Below are 25512 nucleotides of genomic sequence, written 5' to 3' on the forward strand. Positions count from 1 at the left end.
TTGGCTGACTATTTCTCTGCTGATCAGCACTACGAATGCTGGTAACAAATAAATTGTATACAGACACACCGTGTGAAGTTATTTTTTTGACGTGTCTAGTTCACCGTCATGCAGGCTGTGTTCAGTAAAATAAATAAATAAATCGCGATCTGTTTTCGGCGCATTTAGGTCTATCTGCCTAAGCCGGCGTTGAAATAATTTTGATGTTGAATGTTTATGGCGCAGTTGGCGAAATAAACATTGATTTCATACAAATCATAAAAGCCTCTACCTGTGTCATTGTGTGTGCGTGTATCCGAGGTGCGTGTGTGCATGCGTGCGTGCGTGGGGGGTTCTTGATTGACAGATTTTCGAATATTATTTGAATACTACGGATGGATGTCTTGAGCGCTGTCGTCTCCTCCTTCCACCATGATTCCAACTTCAAGAAACTTAAAAAAACACTTTGTTATAGGCTACACAGTGCGCCTGCGCGGCAACTTCAAGAGACTCGGATGAAGCGCTGGGAAGTATTTAACGGTTTTCACACCGCGGGCGCAGTTATCCACCGAGATAATAATTGTATTTTACATGAAAACGGTAATTGTTATTGACAAAAAAATGATAGGGGTTTACCGTTACCGTAACATCCCTACCTGAGAAACCCCCCTGTGCACGTCCCTGTTTTGAGCTACGAGCTAGTTGAGATGTTTCACATTAAACTTTATAATTTAAACTACTCTGACTTTGATCTTGGGTCGGGAGTCGGGACAGACACCACTACAATATAGATGTGGACATCACAGGCTGTGTACATCTAACACTGACTTCTCCTTCTGATTCTCTCTGTTGCTCTCTCTCTCTCTCTCTCTCTCTCTCTCTCTCTCACTCACTCACTCACTCACTCACTCACTCACTCACTCACTCACTCACTCACTCACTCACTCACTCACTCACTCACTCACTCACTCTCTCTCTCTCTCTCTCTCTCTCTCTCTCTCTCTCTCTCTCTCTCTCTCTCTCTCTCTCTCTCTCTCTCTCTCTCTCTCTCTCTCTCTCTCCCCCTCCCCCCTCTCTTCCCCCTCTCCCCCCCTCTCCCCTCTCTCTCTCCCCCCCCCCCCCCCCCCCCCAGGTACTATCTGCTCCTGGGTGGTGATCTTCATCCTGCCCATCAACAGTGCTCTGAACCCCATCCTCTACACCCTGACCACGCGGCCCTTCAAGGAGACACTGGTCCGCGTCTGGTCCAACTACCGGCAGCAGAGGCCCCTGCTGGGGGCCCCGTCGGCCCACCACCCCTCCCTGACCTGGCAGGAGATGTGGCCGCTGCAGGAGAACAGCCCTCCCCCCCCAACGCCCCCGGAGGTCCAGACTTACCCCCCCGAGAAGGTCAGCCTCAGCCCCCCCCGCCCCCTCCACCGGGACTCCCCAGAGAAGGTCCACCTACCGCCCCAAGACCCGGTCCAGGTCTCCCCTCCCTATGAGGTCCACCTCGACCTCCAGCAGAACCTCCAGATCCTTCATCCAAACCAGATCCAGACGACCCCCCCAGGGAACCACTCCCTACTCCTAGACCCCGTCCTAGACTCCACCTAGGCCCCATCCAGGACCCCTCCCCACCAGGGCCACCCCCCAGGACAAGACCCCACCTAGACCCCCTCCATGAACCTCCACACTCCCCGCCAGGTCCACCCCCCACTCCTAGACCACTACCAGACCCCCTTCAGGACACCCCCCCCCCCCCCCCCCCCCGCAGGCCCACCTTCCACTCCTAGACCCCTCCTAGTCCCCACGTAGACCCCCTTCAGGACCCCCTCCCCACCAGGTCCGACCCCCACTCCTAGACCCCTCCTAGACCCCATCCAGGACCCTCTGCCCCCCAGGCCCACCCCAGACCCCACCTAGGTCTCTCCCTCTCAGGGACGGAGCGATGGTGGGCCAGAGCACACTGAAGATAAAAGAAGGTTCTATAATTCTTCCAAATAGCCTCCAGTTTGAGGCAGGTGAAGAACCCTCACTCTGTTCTGCTGTTAAAGGGGTCCCCCCCCCCCCCCCCCCCCCGCTGGGAGGGGGAGGAGCCACCACAAGCCCCGCCCTGTGACATGGTGACATCACAAGGGGGCGTGGTGTTCAGACAACTTGGAGGTGTTTGGCTCAGGGACTGTGAGTCAGACACACTCTACAAACCCTCTCCAAGGTCCTCCTGGGTCCTCAACAACGTGAAGCAGTGCTGCTGAGACATTACATTTCTTTCACTCAATACTACTTTATTTCTCCCGCACCTGGCCAGAAGGTGGGATGTGCACACAGCTACTTTTGTGAACCTTCTAAACAACAGGGACTGCTTGGAAACACAACACAGAAACCAACCCGTTCCACTATGAGGACCACCAAACGACCCTCACTACCGCTAGACTCGGGCTGAGAGACTGACGCACAAAATAAAACGACTCCAGTGTTTCTGTTCTGCTCAAGGTTGAGCTGTCAGAGAGCTAGAATGGTAAATAAAAACACAACCGTTCTCCGACGCAGAGAGGAGGTGAACCCGGAGCCAATCTCCACTATGTGTGTGTGTGGTTTTGTAAATGGCGACTTCAATTCGAGGAACTGTGATTGACGTGACTCAGAACGGATTGTGATGAACTGCTTTAAAAAGCTGCGTGAAATGGGTTTGAGAGAGCAGCCCCGCAGGGGTGAGATGCATGTGGGTCAGGAGGCATTGGACTGAACCGGTTAACCAGCACTCATCTTCATACTCCATGGTGGGTTAACAATAGACGAAATGAGCGGTTAGATTTTACTGAAGCATTGCCTGACAGCAGCATTTGTAATAAACATACAAACCTTGAGTGTAACACTGTGTTTACTGAGGGCGACATAAAGCCTCAGCCCATATCTCCCTCCTCCCTCCTCCCCCCCCCCCATCTCAAGGGCTGGTAAATGGTTTCTGTTCGGATTGTACATATCATGTTCCCTCTGTACATTGTTACTGAGCTGAGTGGTTTGTGTGTAGGAGTGGTGATAACTAGAACCCTGTTGTGTCTTTACTGCCAGTATTACTGTCTGAATGTGTTGTCTCTATGGATGTCTATGAAATTACTCATTTATTTTAAAAACATTTGAGGCCAAACATTTCTTTGTGTAATAAATGGGTAACGTTTGAAAATGTCATTAAAGGTTGTGTGTTTGCGTTCCCCTGTGTTGTGAACGAGCTCTGGGCTCCAGTCAGGGCTCTGCCCTCTGCTGTCTGCAGATTTAGGTATCCTCTTCTCTTGCATATTAAGTTTACCAATACACCATACCATACAAAACAAACTTTATTTACATAGCGCCTTTCGTGCACAAGGTGCTTAACAGAACAGTATAAAATACAGCAGTACAATAGTAGGCCTACAGTGAAAATAAATGATCATATAAGTAAGAACGATAGTATAAAATATATGTATCAATGTAAAAAAATATATATATATTTTATTATGCTAACTGAATATGAACGTTAACATGAGGCCAGACGTTATTTTATTGTTGGCAGTGGCTATTCGTACGGCGACCGAGCTTGTCACATGACCGCACTTGACCTATCAGTCTGCTCGGCGCTAACCCTAACCCTAACCGGGCCGACCGTAATTATAGTAATAACACTAACCCTAACCCTTACCCTAACCCTAACCCTAACCCTTACCCTAACCCTAACCCTAACCATAACCATAACCATAACTTGCCGTGAAAATAGACTAATGCAGTATTTTTACGGTGTGCCGTACGAATAGCCTAAATGCTATTCTTACGGTCGCCATACGAATAGCCACTACCTTTATGGTTGTAGTGAAGCAGACCCCTCCAGGTTCTACTGAACAGATCCTCAGTTCAGGACAGAGACCACATGGGCTGGACTGGGGGTCAGACCAGGTCCAGGACTAGAGACCACATGCTGGGCTGGACTGGGGGTCAGACCAGGTCCAAGACTAGAGACCACGTCCCGGGGCTGATTGGGGGTCAGACCAGGTCCACGACTAGAGACCACGTCCCGGGGCTGACTGGGGGTCAGATCCTCGGCCTGGCTGCAGTCCTCTGACCAGTAGGGATTAAACTTTAACTCTAGTCTAAAACATAACTCTATTTTCTCTCACATTCCTTACTCGCTAATCACGTTGTTATCATTATTTACCCATAAATGGGTAAATAATGATAAATGATAAAATTAATTTATTTTATATCTATATCTATATATACTCAATGCCTGTGCTGTTAATAATCCTCTAAATGTTGCTGATTCCTTGTCTAAGATAACTAACTTACATGTTGATATGGATAATGTTGGGCGGGAGAAATAAAAGGTTATGTAGAAAACCAGGACGATAGAACTAAACTAAAGGACGCGGACCCTTTAACGATATACTGGACTCTGATTGGTCGACGACGCTGGGTTGGTGCGCAGGCGCAGAGGTATGTTATGACCCGTGTTTCGTAAGGTGGTTCGTTGTGTAAAGCAGGATGGTGTCCACCTCTGCCTAGCTTTTAAAGTTAATCTGACTGTTCCTGATGCAGACCCCCTGCTGATGAAGAAGTGAGCTGACGTCAACGATGTTCCCCGCCGGCAGATACTGGTTTCATGGTGAGTGCTAGCTCGGCTAACTCTACAGCTCTAGCCCTCTGCTACACTCAGGGTTAAAGGTTCTGAGTTGAACCGGGATCACATCCGCCCGTCCTCCCGGTGACCAGACCAATCAGGGATCAGTAATCGGGGGTGGGAAGAGCCCTGGAGCGAGGATCTGGATGTGGGTGAAAGGTCAGCAGAACCGGGTCAAGGAGGTTCTGGGTGAAAGGTCAGCAGGAACGGGTCAAGGAGATTGTGGGTCAAAGGTCACCAGGACCGGGTCACGGAGGTGTCCTTGCAGCGTGACGTCAGTGTGGTCGCTGTACACGTGAAGCAGATCTGATGAAGCCCCTGTCCCGACAGCTGTCAGACCACGCTGCAGAGCTGTGATTTCATGATGTCACCATTCCTCCCTTCCTCACACTTTATCGGGAGTTTGATTTGTTATTGAGGTGGAGTTTGTTTGGTCAAGGTGGAGCTTGAAATGTAGCTGTGTAGCCTCCACGACGTTAGTTATAACGCATGTTTATATATTTTATATACTAAATGCCCTAAATGTAAATGTAGTTTACAGTCTATATCACCGTCCGTTAAAACACGATGAGGGGAGCGGGGGTCTAGTCCGATTGGATCTGGTTCTGACGCTCTGTCGTCCGTCCGTCCGTCCGTCCCCCCCCCCCCCCCCCCCCAACAGCAGGGCGATGTGTACGGGCCCTGAGAAGATGCCCCCGTCTGGACCCCGGGGCCCTTGGAGTCCGGCCCACCGCCCGCCGCTGGGCCAGCAGCGACGCCCCCAAGATCACCACCCACTACAGCATCCACCCCCGGGACCAGGACCCCCGCTGGGAGGGTGAGGACCCCCCCTGAGGGAGAGATATAGATATATATATAGAAAGATATAGATCTATATATATATAGATCTATATCTCTCTATATATATATATATATATATATATATATATATAGCGAGAGATATAGATATAAGCAATATCACACTCGAGGTTGTGCAGTGATACTGAATATCAGCATATCAGTACAACAGCACGACCTTGAGTGTGATATGGATTTTATACAACAGTTCTACAAGCACCATTTATTAGTTAACAGTAATAAGCAACAACAGATTCTGATTTGTTTGTTTATGTAATGATTTATTTACCTGGAGGTTTGCGCTGAAGTATCCAGCCTTCTTTCCTTCCCTTCGTCTTCTTCTGACGACCATTCGTAATTCACCTCAAATGTTACGTATGAAAACATGTTCATCGTTGCGTTGCAAAGTTTGTTGCAATCTAAGCTACATAAATATCGTGAATATTATTAACGGTTTTTAAAACACCTGTAAAGCGGAGTGATTTCATGTATAGTTAAAAGAACCGGTGCTGTTATACTCTATCAGCACTCATGGAATGCCTCTTGTCCAATCAAACTTGGTCGGAACTAACCGTTGTATAAAGATAGATATGGTATACACTTGATCAGAGTTCACCTAGACTCTGCATAGCCACGTGCATGCTCTTCCTGGCACTTAATGTAGGCCCTTACTTACTGTACCTCGCACTTAGTTATAGTTCTAAAATGTGTAGCATCTTATCCTAGCTATCTCTGTTGTATACGGGGAATGGGATAGAATAGTGATTGTTAGTGCTTGGCACTTGGTTCTATGAACCTCCTTACTGTGCTGACAGCGATATATTGTTGTTTCTCTTCTGACAAATGTACTTATCGTAAGTCGTTATTATGGATAAAAGTGTCTGCTAAATCCCCTGAATGTAAGTGTAGACATAGATATATCTTTAGATATAGAAATATGCCAACGGTTCCCATGGCTACGGTTAGGACTGCTCTCAGTCCGTGGTTCCAACCCTCTCGAAGGTCTTTGCCTTCAAGCAAGGCATGGATGAAACCTTCAGTGTTCCTAAAGAGTGGGCGCGCTTCAGATCAAGTATGCGTTGCGTTGCCTCGCATAACATAATGCATCCTGGGAAAAAAAGTCAGAAATGCTGGTGATAACTTCCCTATGCGACATGTCACATGGCTTTAAAAACTTGCGGGAGCTGTAGAGTAACTCCCTCCGTCTGCTTTTCTGTGCATATGGTCTCAAATAATGCGGACATAAGAAACACCCCTCAACATGGCAAAACCTTGCCCTAGTTGGTAGTAATTACCACGTGGAATTTCCCACGGGAGAAATGACATAACTCCTTCCATAGAGGCGTGCCCTCTCCGAAACTATGCCTGTTCAAACTACGAGGAGTGCGCCTGTGTCCGACTTGACATGGCGGGAACTTGACGTGTTTCTGACTAGTTCCGGCGGATGTTCTCAAGTCTCGTGCATGCAGGCGATGTGAAACGCAGCCAGTGACTCTAACAGGAAGTGGGCGCGGTGCTTGCTGCAGGGACGGAGATGGAGCGCTTCGCGGACCAGGCAGACGTGGTGGTGGTGGGGGCGGGGCCCGCCGGCCTGTCCGCCGCCATCCGGCTGAAGCAGCTGGCGCTGGCTGAGGAGCGGGAGGTGCGGGTGTGCGTGGTGGAGAAGGCGTCTCAGATCGGAGCCCACACCCTCTCAGGGGCCTGTCTGGAGCCCAGCGCCCTCAACGAGCTGCTGCCCGACTGGAAGGAGAGAGGGGTGAGTCCCCTCCCCCTTATGTCTCTCTGCATATGTCTCCCTGACCCTCTCTTTAATTTCTCTATTAATATCTCCTTCACCCTCTCATTAATCTCTGTCTGTCTGTCTGTCTCTGTCTCTGTCTCTCTCTCTCAGGCCCCCCTCCACACTCCAGTAACTGAGGATATTTTCAGCATCCTGACAGAGAAGCACAGGATTCCGGTCCCCATGTTGCCAGGTAGGGCCTTCCATCTCCCTCTACAGCCCCTCTAAAAGGATTCACGTTCTATGACTTTATTTATCGGTCGATATACGTATTTATTAGATGGAATAAAAAACATGTCAAAGTTTTGCAGCAGCTGTTGAATGCATGGAGAAAACATAGATGTCACTATATAACATATCTATCTATAGATATCTTTATGTAGAGAAATCTATAGAAAACATATATTGATATTTTTATATAGAGATATCTATAGATAACATATCTTTAGAAATCTTTATATAGAGATATTTATATATAACATATCTATAGATGTGTAGTGTATAAATGCTGATTGCCCTGGTCCTTTGTGATGTGGTCTCACCCCCCCCCCCCCCCCCCCTTGATGTGGTCCGACCCCCCCCTGATGTTGTCTGACCCCCCAGGTCTGCCCATGAACAACCACGGGAACTACATCGTGCGTCTGGGGAACCTGGTGCGCTGGCTGGGGGAGCAGGCGGAGGAGCTGGGGGTGGAGCTGTACCCGGGCTACGCCGCCGCAGAGGTGACCGCTACACCCGTGTATCACGCCCCACCTAGATTGTGTTGTTTGTGTGGAGGAGAGGGGGGGTGTGGTGGTGGGTGGAGGTGTGATGGTTGAGTGGAGGAGAGGGGTGATGTGGTGGGTGGAGAAGAGGGATGGTTGTTGAGGTAGGGTGTCAAAGGGCGTGCCCCAGGGTTCCATACTAGGGCCATTGTTGTTCTCACTATATGTAAACAATCTTTGTGACAAAATATCCAATGCTGCCTGTCATTTCTATGCAGATGATACTGTTATTTATTGATCATCCCCTTCAGTTGTAGAAACTTTTCATTTCCTGTAGTCTGCTTTGGATGTTTTACAGTCCCAACATTTTTTTCAAATGGTAAAGGGCTTCAAAAAGGTCTGGCAAAGCTTTTAACAACCCACAAGGTCAAAATTGAAAGGGTCAATTTGAACAAATACCTGGGTTTTATTATTGAAGAAAATATAATATTCATATTGAAAAACTTCCAAATTGAAAATTTAATTTGGTTTCTTTTTTAGAAATAAATCATGCTTCAAAATGCAGGCCAGGAAACATTTGTTCACTGCAACCTTTTTACCATTGTTGGATTACGGTGACCTGCTATTTATGAACGCACCTGACCAGTACCTCCAAAAATTGGATGCTGTCTAGCACTATGCTCTGTGATTTTTAACTGGCTGTGGAAATCGTGTCCATCATTGAACCCTGTATGCCTCTGCAGAATATCCATCACTCTCTGTACGCAGACTCTCACACTGGTCGTTTTTATAAGTGTCTCATTGGACTGGTCCCCTCCTATTTATGTGTCATAAATAGGAGACCTGTTAATGTGTCTTATTAACATGTCTTCAAACAAAGTTAATTATGGTTTGCGCTCTACAGATGTTGGTACTCAGGGCTAGAACTGAGTAAGGGAAAAATGACTTTAACTATGCTGCGCCTTCTGCCTGGAGCACTGTACAAAAGCCCCTGAAGCTGTCGGAGCTGGTTACCTTAGGGGAATTCAAAGTAATGCTGAAGGACAGGGAAGCTAGTTCTCTCGGAAAATGCAACTGCTTGTAAATTTCTATTTTTGATAACAGCCAGGTGTATTCATTTTTTCTGTCGCGGTTTATTTATTTTTATTTGAGCTGTAGTGATTTAATTTTCATACATAGTCGAGATTTTATTTCTACCTGGTTGAATAAAGGATTGATTGGTTGGTTGGTGGGTGGGTGGAGGTGTGGTGGGTGGAGGTGTGCTGGGTCCCCCTGGTGACCCTGCTCTCTGCTCCCCAGGTTCTGTTCCATGAAGACGGGAGCGTTAAAGGCATCGCCACCAACGACGTGGGAATCGCTAAGGACGGCTCTCCTAAGGTATGTCTTCTGACCCCCTTCCCCTCCTCTCCCCCTGACCCCCCCTCCTCCACCCCTCTAATTTCATCATATATCAGTGCACCTGTTTGTTGTGGAGGTCTTGTTCCTGTCTGCTGCCCTCTGGCTTTTTAAGAGGAGGGTCCTCTTCAAGGGATGTTGTAATCAGACAGACCTACCCGACCAGAGTGGGGGTGTTCAATCTCTGCCTGGCCCAAGGGCAGATGGCTCCAGGGCAGATGGTGGGGTGGTAGTTAAAGTCTGCCTCTCCCCAGGACACCTTTGAGCGGGGCATGGAGCTGCACGCCCAGGTCACTCTGTTCGGGGAGGGCTGCCACGGCCATCTGGCCAAGCAGCTCTACCGGCACTTCAACCTGAGGCAGAACTGTGAGCCTCAGACCTACGCCATCGGACTCAAGGAGGTACAGCACTCGCCCCTTCATCTTCAACCCTTCATCTTCCCTTCATGTTCCCCTCACCCCCCCACCCCTTTATCCTCACCCCTCCACCCCTTTATCCTCACCCCTCCATCCCCCCCCCCATCATCCTCACCCCTCCAACCTCACCCCTTCATCTTCACCCCTTCACCTCTTTATCCTCACCCCTCCACCCTTCATCACCCCTCCACCCTCACCCTTCATGTCATCATACTAACACTGTTCATGTAAGTGCTGCTCTGCTCTCTTGAGCCTCTCTGCTCTTCCTGTGTGACCGTTTTCTGTGTGTGCCAACTGCTTCCTGTGTGTGCTGACCACTTCCTGTGTGCTGCCTGGTTATCCAGGTGTGGGTGGTGCGTCCGGAGAAGTGGCGTCCGGGCCGGGTGGAGCACTCGGTGGGCTGGCCGCTCAACAGACACACCTACGGGGGCTCCTTTCTTTACCACCTCAACGAGGGCGAGCCGCTGGTGGCCCTAGGCTTCGTGGTGAGTCGGGGGGGGGGGGGGGGGGGGGGGGATCTTAAGGTTTACAGATCTTAAGATCTGTAAATAAATAAAAGATCCGCCCCAAACCACAGCTCTAGTGTTGGTTCCCAGGTGTCTTTATTGGTTCTTCAGTGTTGATGTGTTGGTTCTTCGGTGTTGATGTGTTGCTTCTTCGGTGTTGGTTCTTCGGTGTTGATGTGTTGGTTCTTCGGTGTTGATGTGTTGGTTCCTCGTTGTTTATGTGTTGATCTGTGTTCCCCAGGTGGGTCTTGACTACTCCAACCCCTACCTGAGTCCCTTCAGAGAGTTCCAGCGGTGGAAGCACCACCCGTTCGTTGCCCCCACCCTGGAGGGGGGCGAGCGCATCGGCTACGGGGCGCGTGCCCTCAACGAGGGCGGGGTCCAGGTGGGTCTATTCAGTCAGAACCCCCAGTGAGGTCTAACCAGTCAATAGAACCCCCACTGAGGTCTAATGAGTCAGTAGAACCCCCACTGTGGTCTAACCAGTCAGTAGAACCACTGATCCATACCCAGCTGTCCATCTAGGACAGGTGAGGGTTAGCATCTGGGGTGAGAGAGGTCGTCTGCCCGGGGTGACCCTGTGACCTCTGACCCCTACAGTCCATCCCAGAGCTGACCTTCCCAGGAGGCATCCTGATTGGCTGCAGCCCTGGCTTCATGAACGTCCCCAAGATCAAAGGGACGCACACGGCCATGAAGAGCGGCATGCTGGCTGCCGAGGCCGTGTTTCCTCGGCTGGCCGTGCTGGAGGAGGACTCCGCCCCCTCCGCAGGTAACTCCTCCCCCTCCTCAGGTACCTCCTTCCCCCCCCATCTGGGGTGTACTAAGGATCCCGTTCCTTTTGATCCACATCTCGCTGCTCGTGGCCGCAGAGCTTCAAAGAACATTTCTGAGGAGAGGAGTGACTCTCCCATGCCGTTTCTTCTCCTGGTTACTCCTCCACTCCCTTTGTATCACGGAAAGTTCCTTCACTGTAGAACTCGTCTACAAGACAAATATCTTCAACTGTGTTCAACAGAGAAATGAGCTCCTCGATATGTTGAGTTACTCAGTAAATGCATTTTATTGCAGCACTGAGGCAGGTTGTTGATTTGATGAATCTTATGAACACTTTTGGGTCGTTTCTTCATTGATGATGAACTCTCCACCGCTAAAGAAACACAATGTCATACCTGGTCCCCCCTGTGCCCCTGGTCTTACTGGTCTCACTGGTCCCCCCCAGGTCTCCACGTCCCGGAGTACGCTGAGAGCCTGAAGGCGTCGTGGGTGTGGAAGGAGCTCCACGCGGTGAGGAACATCCGGCCCTCCTTCCACAACTACCTGGGTCTGTACGGGGGCATGGTCTACACCGGCATCTTCTACTGGATCCTGAGGGGCAAGGAACCCTGGACCCTGAAGCACTGCGGTAGGTTGACCTCCCCACCACCGGGGGGCAGCACCCACACTAAAGCAGATCTTATTCTGACGGCTCAAAATGTTGGGAGGGATTTCAACACGGAGCCCAGGGCTGAGCCAGACGTGTTACTATAGCAACAGCCTCCCCTTCCCCCCCCCGGCAGGTCTGGACTCCGACCAGCTGAAGCCGGCCAAGGAGTGCACCCCCATCGAGTACCCCCGGCCCGACGGCAAGCTGAGCTTCGACCTGCTGTCGTCGGTGGCCCTGAGCGGGACCAACCACGAGGGCGACCAGCCCGCCCACCTCACGCTGAGGGACGACAGCGTGCCGGTGGAGCGCAACCTGGCCATCTACGACGGGCCCGAGCAGCGTTTCTGCCCCGCAGGTAGACCAGGAGGTAGACCGCCATGTAGGCCAGGATGTAGACCACCCGTGACCTTTGAGCCCTCTCCCAAGGCGTGTACGATTACGTCCCGATGACCTTTGACCCCCTCACGCGTGTACGACCCCGTGACCTTTGCCCCTCTCCCAAGGCGTGTACGACTCTGACCTTTGACCCCCTCACCTCCGGCGTGAACATCCCTGTGACCTTTAACCCGTGCCCTTTGACCCCCTCTCCCAGGCGTGTACGAGTACGTCCCCACTGACGACGGCGCCGGGATGCGGCTGCAGATCAACGCCCAGAACTGCGTCCACTGCAAGACGTGCGACATCAAGGACCCCAGCCAGAACATCAACTGGGTGGTGCCGGAGGGCAGCGGAGGCCCCGCCTACAACGGGATGTGAACCTTTTGATTGGTCGATGCTAACCGTGCCTACACATGACCCCTGAGGAGGTGGATTGGAGCCTCAGCAGGACTGTAATATATTGCGTTGTTAAGAACATTAAAGCGGAATGAGGCTGATGGTTTATTTCACGAGTCCCTTTGGCGCGGAGAACACGTCAGTGAACTCATGTAGAAAACAATACAGTAGGGGAGGGCTGAACACCACAGGAATAAATTAAGCACCGCAGGTACACACCAGGTCAGACTCCTCCACAGGTGAAGAGGTTAACTTCCTCTCCACAAAGATGAAGGGGTGAAGTTCAGACACCTCCACGCAGTTGAAGGGGTGAGAGGTTCATGCAAACATCTTGGCATAGATCTTCTTCTCCTTCTCCTTCTCTTCCTTCACGCTGATCTGGACTCTCTTCATCTCGCCCGCGATCGCTGCAAAACACAAAGGAGGCGTTTCATTGGTTGCTCAATCCCTGCATCGGCCAATTACGGCGCTCCACTTTTTCACAGGAAGTTTTCAGAGTATAAACCGATTCAGCATTGTACCTTCCACAAGCGCCTATTCTGAGTGGGGTTCTCTTACGGTGACAGTAATGTATGGTTGGTTCCACTTACTGTCTACCTTTTATTTTTTTCAGTACTAGTTCATTTATAATCAATAATTATAATGAGTCATGTTATGGTATCGGATCGGCACCTAGACTTGTGTACTCGCCGATACCCTATATGGCATTTTAGGCGGATTAAGAGGCATATCCGAAACTGGTATCGGTACCAGATCCACTCTAGTTTAGACTTCCTTTTGGAGTCCATGTAAAGATTTTAGGTTAACTTGTGATATGAAACAATTTCTGCATTAAAATATCTCAAATGTTGTTTTGGTTTTGTTCAGTACTTGTTTCCAACAATGATCATACCCAGAGAACTTAAGGCTTAATACACCGTAACTTAATAACCCTTAACATTGCTAACCCTTAACACAGAGAACCTGGGGCCGTATTCACAAAGGATCTTAGGGCTAAAAGTAGGTCCTAACTGGCGAATTTAGGAGTAACTCCTAAAAATAATGGGCGTGTCACTCTTAAATTTAGGACTCCTAACTTTTTTCACTAAGAGCAATTCACAAAGTATTTTAGGACTAAAAGTAGCACCTAAGTCTAGGAGAGCTTAAAAGTCCTCAAGAGGACTCCTAACTCAGTAAGACCTATTCACAAAGAATCTTAAAATGCCTGCGAGACGAAATGTTAGGGTATTCAACTTATTGTGGAGTTAATGCGAGATGCAATAACATCCCCGACTAACAGGAATAATCCGATTAGTCCCGAAATAAAATGTTATAAAAATTATAAATTATAAAAAAATATATATAACTTATAAAAAATAAAAATAATTGCGCCATCAAAAGACGAGGACGGGTTCGTCAATAGGAAGAAAGTGCATTCCATCAACACGCAGGTTGTTTTTGATGCAAATTTTAACAGCCTACTGGATGTTGTTGCAAAGTGGCCTGGATCTTCAGCTACCCATGATTCGCGCATTTTAATGGTGAGCGGTCTGAGGCAGCTTTTTGAGATGTACCAGTTGGGTGTCACTTGCTGGGTGACAGTGACTATCCATGCAAGACGTGGCTCTAGACACCCTACCTTAATCCAAAACCGGGAGCACAGTTAAAGTGTAACATGTAAGTGATTACGCAGATTACGCTTAGTCCTATGCGTAAAACACATCGTATTGGCTCTTTGCGAGCACACAAACATACACGAAATGTTGTGGAGAGAGGAATTGGGCAGATGAAACGTCGGTTTCATGTCCTCCACGGCGAAATACGCCTCACCCCAGAGGGCAAGCACAGTAATCACTGTATGTGCCATTCTACACAACCTCTGCAAGCGGAGGAACATTCCACAGCCAGACGATGATGATGATGATGATGGCGATCAACATTACAAGGAATTTGGCCGTGTGGAACCGAGTGGACAGGCATTTAGGGATCACTTTGAAAACACATTTTAGGTAAACACCTTGGCACAAATCAGTCAACACTTGGGTAGTTCGTAACATTTATTTTATTTTAGATTTTACGTATTTTTATTGTTTGCTTTCTCTCTCTCTTGAACGTGCAGGCTACAACGTCATTATCGTGGTCTGCACAAAATTGTCATCATGCGTGTATTCTGCTAACTGCACTATAACTACTTAATAGGAATTCATTTCTAGCCTAGGCTATTTCCTTGTTTTTCGGTGATTCAGTGGGCTCGTCTGAACAACCAATCACCGAACTGAACGCTTCTAAACTCGTGCACGAGAATTGACGTAATCCATAGCAACGGCGCGTCACTCTTTGTGATTTATCCTTAGTAAGAGTAGGTCTCAGCGGCTTTGTGAATAACTTTTAAGAAAAAACTCCTACGTAAAATGTTTTAGCGCGAGTTAGGAGCACTCCTAGCGGTAAGATAAAATGCTTTGTGAATACGGCCCCTGATGTCTAGATCCACAAGTGTCCCCACAGACCTTACCTGGGTGTTATGAGGTATTCCCAGTGGGTACCTCTGGGTGTTATGAGGTATTCCCAGTGGGTCCCCCTGGGTATTATGAGGTATTCCCAGTTGGAACCTCTGAATATTATGAGTTATTCCCAGTTGGTACCTCTGGGTATTATGTGGTATTCCCAGTGGGTACCTCTGGGTATTATGTGGTATTCCCAGTGGGTACCTCTGGGTATTTTACGGTCAGTAACTCTGAATGCATCAAGGTTTCACAGTGACCTATTTGCAGCTCTCCAAAAGGTTAGGTGCTGGAGTTCCCATAGGGGGCGCTACAGCTCCCGGTCCAAGTTAAAGCAGCCCCGGGATGGATTTAAACTCTAAACTTGGTGACATGTCTTATCTGAGATGTTGAACATGTCCGCCTATTGGACCCAAAATGTCCATCAGGCTGTTCTTCCAAATAACTAACTTCTGAAGTTCTTCAGAACCGAAGTGCTTATGTGCCTGATCTACAGACCGATTCAAATTCCAAGGAATGAAAATAGAAAAAACTGACCTGAAGACCGCTTTAACTGGTACAAACAGGATTTCTGCCTGGTTTACCTCTAAACGGCGATGATCCCACACTTCTTCAGGAGCTCATCAAACCAGGTCTTACTGTTTGGATTAGTTCTACCTGAGCACTCTGAGCACCTTTCAAACAAGACTGAAGACTTTTATGTTTGCTTTAACTTTCTGCTAAATCTTAAATACATTGCACTTTCTAAAAAGCTTTTTTAACTTTGCCTTTATTTTCTATTTTAATACTAAAATGCCTTTTTAACTTTCTATTTTACCCATTTCTTTGCATATGTTTTCTTTTGTTTTATTTTATTTTATTGTATGACAATGTTTATATGTGAAGCACTTTGAGTCTGCCTTGTGTATGAAAAGTGCTATATAAATAAAGTTGCCCGGCATTGCCTTGCCTACCTCTCGGGACTCAGCAGAAGGGGATCTCTAACGAGCGGTGTGGTAACGGCCGCATAGGGCTTCATGAGGCTAAGAAACACTAGCAGCTCTCTGGGGGCTAGTCCCAGGGATGCACTGCAGGAGGTTCAGGTATTAAAGGGGAGGTTAAGGGGGCTCTGGGCCTTACCTTTGTCTTGAGGAGATATCTCCTGAGCTTTCTTCAGATCCGCCTGTGGAGGAAAAAATCTCAGCAGTCAGAGACAGAACAGACCTGTCCCTACCTGCAGTACAGACCTGTCTACCATGCTGTTGTAGGTGTGTGTGAGGTTCTCACCATGGCCTTGTCCAGGTCCTTGAGGCCCTGCCAAGCCTGGGCCCGGCGGAACAGAGCTTTGGTGTTGGACTCGTTCAGCTCCAGCACCTGCGGCTCAGAACAAGGACGGACTTACAACTAGGGCCCGACCGATATTGATTTTTGAGTGCCGATGCCGATTATTTTCAGAGAAAAATTACGATTACGATTTAATCGGCTGATTAAAAACAAAACAAAAAAAGTTTATGATTTTTTTAGTTTTTGATACCTTAAATATACTTTAAACACTTTTGACGAATATGTGAATTGAATGCAGAACCTTTGAGTGTTTTAGAATACATTTACAGTCAAAAATGAGTGTAATGTAAAATAAATAAATAACTCCCAATGTGCTCCGCTCGTGAGCAGTGACTAACACGTGCGTGCTGAGCAGTATGGTCTCACCGTTAGAGTCTACAGTATAACAAATTAACATGGCCTGGGACCTAAAGAAAAACAGGCACAACATGCTCAAACAACGCGTCTTGTGTGAGGTGAGCGAGCGTGCTTTCATGTTGTACGGTAAAATTCAATCTCTTTTTTACTCCAGCTAAAGTTGTTAGTTAGCAAGGCGAGTAGGAGCTCAATCTGCAGGATACTAAGCGCAATAACATTTCAAAAAAAAAAATAATAATAATAATCGGTTGTAATCTGCGTCTTTTTGGCAGATGTTGATTATTTTCAAAAAGGCTATAATCGGCCGATTAAATCGGCAGGCCGATGAATCGGTCGGGCCCTACTTACAACACATCCATCACCTACACCTGGTCTCACCTGGGGGTCCCCCTAGCCCCCCCTGGTCCCTCCAGTCGCCCCCCCTGGTCTTCCCTTGTCTCCCTAGGCCCACCTGGTGGTCTCTAGTCTCCCCTGGTCCCCCTAGTCCCCCCTGGTCCCTCCAGTCCCCCCCCAGCCCCTCCTGGTCTTCCCTGGTCTCCCTAGGCCTACCTGGTGGTCTGTAGCTCCCCCTGGTCTCCCCTGCCCCCCCCTGTCCCTCCGGTCCCCCCCAGCCCCTCCTGGTCTTCCCTGGTCGCCCTGGTCTCCCAAGGCCCACATGGTGGTCTGTAGCTCCCCCTGGTCCCCCCCGCCCCCTCCAGACCCCCATGGCCCCCCCAGGCCCACCTGGTTGCAGCTGTCCAGTGCCTCCTGCCAGAGGCAGAGCTTCAGCTGGCAGGCGGCCTTGTTGAGGGTGCAGCTCAGCGCGGTGGGCTCCAGCTTCCTCTGCAGCTCCTCGTCCTCCTCCACCACCTCCCCGCTCACCTCCAGGTACCTGAGGACCACAGCCCCCCCCCCCAGTCAGGTCCTGACCTCTGGCTCCGCCCGCTCCATCAGGGCACACCGGCTTATTCAACTGAGGCTTCATGTCTTCATGCCTGGAGGTGTTCTTCACCAGTAATGTCGTGGACCATTTGAAGTGTCCCCCCCTGTCGACCAGAGGAGGAGGAGTCTCACCTCAGGGCCTTGGAGTACTTCCTGGTGGCCGAGGCCCAGTCCTGCTTCTTGAAGAAGGTGTTTCCGATGTTTTTGATGTCTTCGGCCACGGCGAGCACCTTGTCCACCTGGAACCACACCACATGGCAGCATCAGTACACTGGCCCCTAGCAACACCGGCCCCTAGCAACACCGCCCCCTAGCAACACCGCCCCCTAGCAACCTGGACTTTGTTGTGGGATCCAGGGAGGAGGAACAGGATTTAGTCCACTTTGAAGATGGCTGAAACCTCAGCAGAGGTTAAAACTGGATGAGGACCCAACAGCTTCTGTTCCTTAACCTAAGACCTACGAAGACCCCCCCCCCCCCCATACCTATGGAGACCCACCCCCATAGGTATGAAGACCCCCCACCATACTTATGAAGACCCGGCTCTCCCCCATACCTAGGACCCCCGAATTGGTATGAAGACCCCCCCATACCTATGAAGACACTAGGGGTGGGAAAAATAATCAATTCTTCGATGCATCGCGATTCTCGCTAGAACTATTCTGTCTCGATGCAGATAAATTAATAATTATATTTTTTTGCCTGCTGCAACATTCTGTTCGCCAGAGAGGGATAATTTTTGTAATTTTAAAATTATTGAATTTATGTTCAGTGTGTATTGGCCAATCTGATTTGTCTTGACACGATTGCGATTCAGCCAACGTATAGCACAGTGGCGGACTCAAGAGTGTTAGAAGGGCAGGGGCGAAAAAATAAAAAGGGCACATTCTGGACAACATGGGGCCCCACCAGCGGACACAGTGGCTTTTCTATCTTGATGGTGTTTTGTTCCCCCAACGGAGCCTTAAAGGCAGCGCTGCCTGGAAGGTCCTATCCCCTAACCTTAGCAAGCGCTGCCTTGAAGGTCCCATTCGGGGCACTTGTTACATCTCCATGTAGCACTTAAAATAATAGTTGGGCTCATAATTTAAACGGGGGGTCTGGGGGTCATCCCCCAGAAAATTGTTTGCTTCAAAGACACTGTTTCCCCTTATTCTAGCGACTTTATAAACACCAAAATGAGTTGTTCACATCATTGTGCACTTTCACATTTTAGCCAAAGAAAGGAGGATGCCTTACTGCTTTCATCTTTACTAACATTTAAAGGCACCCAGTGCAACTTTATGTAAACATTCAATGAAAAATAAACATTCAATTTCTAGTCTTTTTTACACGTAGTAAGTTTCAATAACTCCATACCATTACATATCGACATTCAAGGAGCAAAGATGAGACGTCGTTGTGTGGTGAGAACTGATAGAAAATCGTAAACAACAACAATCGCCGGTGGGGAGAAGCCATTTTTCCATTGACTGGAAGCCTGCTTTATTTATTGTAGGTTACAAAAAATAAAGAAAATGGCGGCATTGTTGTTGTTATCGATTTTGTATCAGTTCTCACCACACAACGACGTCTCATCTTTGCTGCTTAAATGTCGGTATGTAATGGTATGGAGTTATTGAAACTTACTACGTGTAAAAAAGACTAGAAATTGAATGTTTATTTTTAAGCCTCGAAAGTTGCACTGGGTGCCTTTAAGTAAAAATTAGACTGGAGAAAATTCAATGTGCCGCTACCATACAGTCTTTGACCGCTGACAGCCAGCTACGGAAAATTTTAAGGAAGTTTTCCTTCATGTTGAGGTGATAGCTGACCATTATCGTCTCTCTTGCATGAAATGACCTACACTTGAATGATCTTGAGCGCTCAAAAAATGTGTATACATTTTAAACGGATTATGCAAAGTTTTTCTAACTTGGCATCTAATTGCGCTTTTCCACTATGGGTACTGACATACTCTTAATCCGCTTTTTGCTTCGTTATCCAGTGGAGATTTAAGTACCACTCGATGTACCTGTTTGTCATGGCGACGCCACATGAAAGCAAAGCCTCGCATTCCCCGTTCGTCAGCTACCAAAGAGAGGAACGTCTGTACCTCAATAGCTAACCACAACATGTTTTTTTCGGTTTGCCATATTCTTGCTCCAGAGGGCACATCATCATCATCAGGGGCTACCAAGGGCACTCATTAAATTTTGTTCACGTGTAAAGGGCAGCCAATAAGGCACTTTCTCTCATTTTCACAACCATAGAGGGCACTTTAGCACACTTTTTCAACCATGGGGGCACCAGACGGGCAGAAGGGCACTAGAAGGGCACCAGACGGGCAGAAGAGCACTAGAAGGGCACTATAAGGACCAGACGAGCAGAAGGGCACTATCAGGGCACTAGAAGGGCATTGGAAGGGCACTGGAAGGGCACTAGAAGGACCAGACGGGCAGAAGGGCACTATCAGGGTACTAGAAGGGCACTAGAAGGGCACTGGAAGGGCACTAGAAGGACCAGACGGGCAGAAGGTCACTATCAGGGTACTAGAAGGGCACCAGATGGGCAGAAGGGGACTATCAGGGCACTAGAAGGGCTCCAGACGGGCAGAAGGGCACTATCAGGGTACTAAAGGGGGCACTTAAAGGGCACCAGGCGGGCAGAAGGGGACTATAATGGCACTCATTAAGGCACGTCATTGAATTTTCTTGTTCTAGAGGGCACATCATCATAATTTATTGTATGAAGGAGCACCCTAGAGGGCACCTAATCATGTTTTGCACGTGAAAAGGGCAGCCAATAAGGCATTTCCTCTCGTTTTCGACACTCTTGAAGGGCACTTTAGCGCGCTTTTTCAACCATTGAGCCACGAGGGGGGGCGGTCGCCTCCCCTGCCCCCCCCCTGAGTCCGCCACTGGTATAGCATGCGCTCAAACTCACAGCCAGACACAAGAACTCTGTCTAATTCAAGAGCAGCTTTTCCTTTAATGACGTAGAAAAGAAAGTAAAAATAAATCTGAAACCTATTTTTTACATGCTTCCATATTGTGTTATAATGCAAGCTGCATTGATTATTGCATTGTTCATAGAAAGTCATATTTGTGACAAAAGCTTTCTCTCTTATGAAATATTAGATAAGTTAATTCATCTGTTGATTTCTTTAATGATCATCACAAAAGTAGGAAGTGATTAGCAAACTCTGAGTAGCAAACCCAGATGTATATATTTTTGAAAATCACGCATGGAAATGTACAAAAAATTGTTGCATCGAGATGCATCGATAATCGCTTCAGATTGTGAGGTGCCAAGAGATTCCCACCCCTAGAAGACACCCCCCCCCATACCAAGGACCCCCCCCATAGGTATGACCCCCCCCCCTCCATAGGTATGAAGCTCCCCCCCCCTCCATACGTACGTCTTTGAAGTCCACCTCGGAGTCCTCTGGGAACTCTGGGTGGGCGTCGCCGGAGCCGTCGCTCTGAGACACGCCCCAGTCGTCCCCGTCCCGGTGCTCACCGCAGTCTGCGATGACGCACGGCTGGAAGACAGGTCGGAGGTCACAGGTCAGAGGTCACAAGTCAGAGGTCATACTCCGAGAGGTCAATAGGGGATAAAGGCCTTACCCTGGCAGGTCAGTAGGGGTTAAAGGTCGTAGCCCGACAGGTCAGCGGGGGTTAAAGGTCGTACCCCGACATGTCAGTGGGGGTTAAAGGTCGTACCCTGACAGGTCAGTGGGGGTTAAAGGTCATACCCTGACCGGTCAGTGGGGGTTAAAGGTCATACCCTGACCGGTCAGTGGGGGTCAGAGGTGGGGGTTAAAGGTCGTACCCCGATAGGTCAGTGGGGGTTAAAGGTTGTACCCTGAGAGCTCCGTGGGGGTTAAAGGTTGTACCCTGAGAGGTCGGTGGGGGTTAAAGGTCATACCCTGACAGGTCAGTGGGGGTCAGAGGTGCCGGTACCTTGACGGGCGTGTCTTCCCTGGTCTCCGTGGCCTCCAGGGTCTTGACGAGGCCCAGGCCACGCAGCACCTGGCCGAACACCACGTGCTTCCCATCCAGGTGGGGCGTGGCCACCGTGGTGATGAAGAACTGGGAGCCGTTGGTGTTGGGCCCCGCGTTGGCCATGCTGAGGAGACCCACCCGGTCGTGCTGCAGGAGAGGGGGCGGAGTTAGCGCTGGCTTCACTAGGAGAGGGGGCGGAGTTAGCGCTGGCTTCACTAGGAGAGGGGGCGGAGTTAGCGCTGGCTTCACTCGGAGAGGGGGTGGAGTTAGTGCTGGCTTCACTCTGAGAGGGGGGCGGAGTTAGCACTAGGAGGGGGCGGAGTTAGTGCTGGCTTCACTAGGAGGGGGCGGAGTTAGCACTGGATTCGCTAGGAGGGGGCGGAGTTAGCGCTAGGAGTGGGCGGAGTTGGTGTTGGCTTCACTAGGAAAGGGGGGTGGAGTTAGCGCTGGATTCACAAGGAGAGGGGGCGGAGTTAGCGCTGGATTCGCTAGGAGAGGGGGCGGAGTTAGCGCTGGTTTCACTAAGAGAGGGGGCGGAGATAGCGTTAGCTTTGCTAGGAGAAGGGGCAAACTTAGTGCTAGCTTCGCCAGGAGAGGGGGCAGAGTTTACGCTGGCTTAGCTAGGAGAGGGGACGGATTTAGACTGCTTCATACCCTAGAAGGGTCTAGGGCCAAGACTAGAGGACTACGTCAGCCACTAGACTAGAAGCTGCTTCATATGAGGTGAGAACATGGCAGTGTGACGGGGAGCCGGTGGGTTAGGGTCAGACCTCAGCTGAGGTCAAAGGACACAACCTTACCTTGTAGTGGAAGTTCTCATCTTCAAACTTCTCTCCGTATATGCTCTCGCCCCCCGTCCCGTCCTGGTTGGAGAAATCCCCTCCCTGGATCATGAAGCTCTTGATGACTGGGGGGGGGGGACCAGGAGGTTAGTAACCATGGTTACCGCTTACTACACCCGACCGTGTTCAATGGACATCGAGCGTTTCCTGTCGATGTTCCCGACAACCATGAGAGGATGGCTCCTGGTTACCTTTTCCATGGAAACCACAGCAGTGGTGTTACCTAGGTGTGGAGACCGGCTGGTTCATGGAACAGTAACCTAAATACTGACCGTAGCGCGGTACGGACCATCTTAAATACTGACCATACCGAGGTACTGAAGACAAACACACTTGAACAGTGCGTTGAAACTACAATGTGTTGAACGCTACTCACTGAAGGGGCGCTAAAGCTTTGGTAGTCGAGCAGTGCTGAACGCTGCAGTATGTTGAACGCTACTCACTGCCGTGGAAGGGGCGCTTAAGGTTTTGTAGTGGAGCAGTGTTGAACGCTACTCACTGCGGTGGAAGGGGCAGGCCTTGAAGTGCAGCGGCTTCCCGGTGGCCTTCCCCTCGCCCTTCTCCCCGGTGCAGAGAGCGCGGAAGTTCTCCGCTGTTCTGGGCGTGACGTCGGCGAACAGCTCCAGAACGAGTCGGCCCGCTGGAACAAAAAACAAACAAAAAGCATCAGAGAGCTCTGGCGGCCATGTTGGCGGGGGGCCGGACATCGTACCGGGACCACGCCCCCATCGGACAGGACATGATGACCTCATTGTTAGGAGACGGTACAGAATTTGTCTTTGAACTCTATTTATACAGCCCCCTACAGACACACAGCGCCGTACAGACACACAGCGCCGTACAGACACACAGCGCCGTACAGACACACAGCGCCGTACAGACACACAGCGCCGTACAGATTCAGTTAAGGGAGTGAAACTGTCCCAGTCAGTACTAATACACGTCATATCCGTATATATACGCTTTAGAATTAAATTGTAATGCATCACAAGATTATCATCCGGCCATACTTCTGTTAAATGGATTTAAGTCTTTGACAGACTGACGGCAGATCCTCATCAGAAATGAGTTAATATATACTTGTAGATAGTTATTAACATTAAGCAGCAGAACCTCAGGTAACAGACGGGACTGAGGTCGGAGTGACAGAACCTTGAACTAGGTGATCCTCATGGTGAGAAACTGGTGGCCCTCACCATGAGAACTTTGTGGACTTCATCATGAGGACTTGGTGGTCGTCATCATGAGGACTTGTCCCACCGGACCTCCTCATGTGCTGCTGAAGCTATAGATGGACACCATGTGGTTCCGTCCATCAGACCACAGAGAATCTGATTCACCTTTGACCTCGCGTCTGACCCATATACAGTACACAATCAGCAGCTATCACTGTTTAAATATAATATATAGATATACACACACACACACACACACACACACACACACACTATATATATTTATTTATTTATTTATTTATAACTGGCATCTAGCGTAGGATCTCACTTTATTAGCCCGTCCTGTTAATGAATGAAGAGCTTCAAGAGTCTCTCAGTGGGAAACAGAGGATGCTATGCTAAACTATGCTAAGCTAGCCATGCAAACCGCTAACATTCGCCAGGAAGTTAGCGGTTGGCAATGGCTAGCTTAGTTACGAGTGTTTAAATGTTCCGACCTCTCTCTCCGCCGATGTCAACGTCAAAGAAGACCCGCGGGTTTTCGTGGTTGGACGGCTTGTTGCTCGGGATGGCGTGAGACATTTTGACGAGAGACAAGACAGGTACAGAGTCAGACTGGTAACCGAGTGCTAATGCTAAGTTGCTAACACAGGAGCCGGTAACGGGAGCGCACACTAACTCACGAGGAGCTGCAAGTCTCGCGAGAGGAAGAAACGAGCGTAGAGGGCCCTCTGGCGGCGTCAATTACCAATTTTGAATACCGCCCTTATAAATATATTATATTGTGGTTACTTATTCAGTACTATGTATCACATGCTACAGTTTGGTTGTCATTTGAACCTGACTCTCAGAGTCGGCCGTCCAATCATGTGTTCTTCTGGTGCAGGGGTCAGCAACCTTTCAACATGCAGTGCCCGTTTGACATTTTCTTGTTAATGAGTGTGCCTTCCTTGAGCAACAATATATTTAAAATAAGCTGAATTATGACACAGTGACCAAAAACATTTCCAGAAGACCTGGAATTGTACTATTTCAATATAGTCCACAATCATGCATCAACCTTTTAAATATTTTTTGCAACAAGGGTTTACAAATTATAATTACATATGTCCCATCTTAAAACACAATTTTCAGAAACTCATTCAAAAAAATATTTGCACTGTGAGAAATGTAAAAAACTAGAATATATGAGAATGCTGGAACCATCCAAATCAATATCTTTAAGACATGTACAGCTTTGCAAAACCATGTGAAGGCGATGCATACAGGCCACTTGCAAAAATATTTTAAATATCTTCTTCTCTATTACTCACAACATAGGTTTAAAAACGATTAATTGATCCCGTTTCAGAACACTAATTCTGTAACTAATTGAAACATATTTGCACTGGGAGGAAATGCCCAAAACAGAATAAAGCGCAAAAAGAAATTGTTAGTAATGATTATGCTGCCGCATTGTGCTGTGATTTTCTTTTCATAAAAATAAAGATAAAATAAAAAATATGTTTTTTTTATATATATTTTTTAAGTGTGCCCATGATTATGTTGCCCGTGCCAGTGGTGGCACGCGTGCCTAGGTTTGCCGACCCCTGTTCTGGTGTGTATCAGCAGTATAAAATGAGATGTTGGGATTAATAAACCAGAGCCCTGGACCCATCTCCAATGGACAGATAGGAGGTCTGTGAGGCCAGCTATCAGCCCAACACCCCCGGCTGGATTACAGAGCCATTTCCAGACCATTTACTTCTGTTTGATACCAGAGCAGGGACCTCTGACCTGATCTGGATCTGGCTAACAGGTTTCCACGGTAATCAGAAGTCGGCCCATCTTGTATCGTCTCTCACTGCGACCCCCATGACCTGCTGCTGATTGGCCATAGTCTGTCATGTTGGAACATTATCCATGTTTCTGGCCCAGAGGATTTTATGTGTTTATCTCCATCTGGAGTCGGCCTGTTAGAGTCATATCATCGGACGATGTG

The 25512-nt window shown here is 48.8% G+C and overlaps 3 protein-coding genes across 4 annotated transcripts in view; 2 read left to right on the forward strand and 1 right to left on the reverse strand.

Annotated features, from left to right (window-relative positions):
* rxfp1 (relaxin family peptide receptor 1) overlaps window positions 1–1917 on the forward strand; it is a 62119-nt gene extending 60202 nt beyond the window's left edge. The window contains exon 18 of the mRNA XM_060062374.1: window positions 1112–1917. Coding sequence (XP_059918357.1) covers window positions 1112–1575 — 464 coding nt within the window. The 3' untranslated portion in view covers window positions 1576–1917. The remainder of the gene's footprint in view (window positions 1–1111) is intronic.
* ppid (peptidylprolyl isomerase D) overlaps window positions 1–24349 on the reverse strand; it is a 314679-nt gene extending 290330 nt beyond the window's left edge. Inside the window, exons 1-10 of one of the 2 annotated variants that reach the window (XM_060062387.1) lie at window positions 24029–24317; window positions 22856–22996; window positions 22315–22421; window positions 21473–21661; window positions 20929–21051; window positions 17661–17767; window positions 17331–17478; window positions 16194–16280; window positions 16047–16089; window positions 12540–12854 (exon numbers count right to left, since the gene is read on the reverse strand). In XM_060062387.1, coding sequence (XP_059918370.1) covers window positions 12766–12854; window positions 16047–16089; window positions 16194–16280; window positions 17331–17478; window positions 17661–17767; window positions 20929–21051; window positions 21473–21661; window positions 22315–22421; window positions 22856–22996; window positions 24029–24113 — 1119 coding nt within the window. In that variant the 5' untranslated portion in view covers window positions 24114–24317 and the 3' untranslated portion in view covers window positions 12540–12765. Of the gene's footprint in view, window positions 1–12539; window positions 12855–16046; window positions 16090–16193; window positions 16281–17330; window positions 17479–17660; window positions 17768–20928; window positions 21052–21472; window positions 21662–22314; window positions 22422–22855; window positions 22997–24028 lie in introns of those variants that run through there. The other variant, XM_060062388.1, reaches the window with a different exon arrangement.
* On the forward strand, window positions 4410–13297 carry etfdh (electron transfer flavoprotein dehydrogenase). Its single transcript, XM_060062386.1, has 13 exons — window positions 4410–4594; window positions 5271–5426; window positions 6973–7202; window positions 7338–7419; window positions 7830–7948; window positions 9230–9307; window positions 9580–9726; window positions 10086–10226; window positions 10489–10632; window positions 10848–11019; window positions 11470–11652; window positions 11807–12028; window positions 12266–13297. The coding sequence occupies exons 1-13, from the start codon at window positions 4564–4566 to the stop codon at window positions 12427–12429; spliced, it is 1869 nt and encodes a 622-aa protein (XP_059918369.1). The 5' UTR covers window positions 4410–4563; the 3' UTR covers window positions 12430–13297.
* Window positions 24350–25512: the final 1163 nt, after the last annotated feature.

The sequence above is a fragment of the Gadus macrocephalus genome, chromosome 10 (genome assembly GCF_031168955.1).
Source record: "Gadus macrocephalus chromosome 10, ASM3116895v1".
NCBI classification, from domain to species: Eukaryota; Metazoa; Chordata; class Actinopteri; order Gadiformes; family Gadidae; genus Gadus; species Gadus macrocephalus.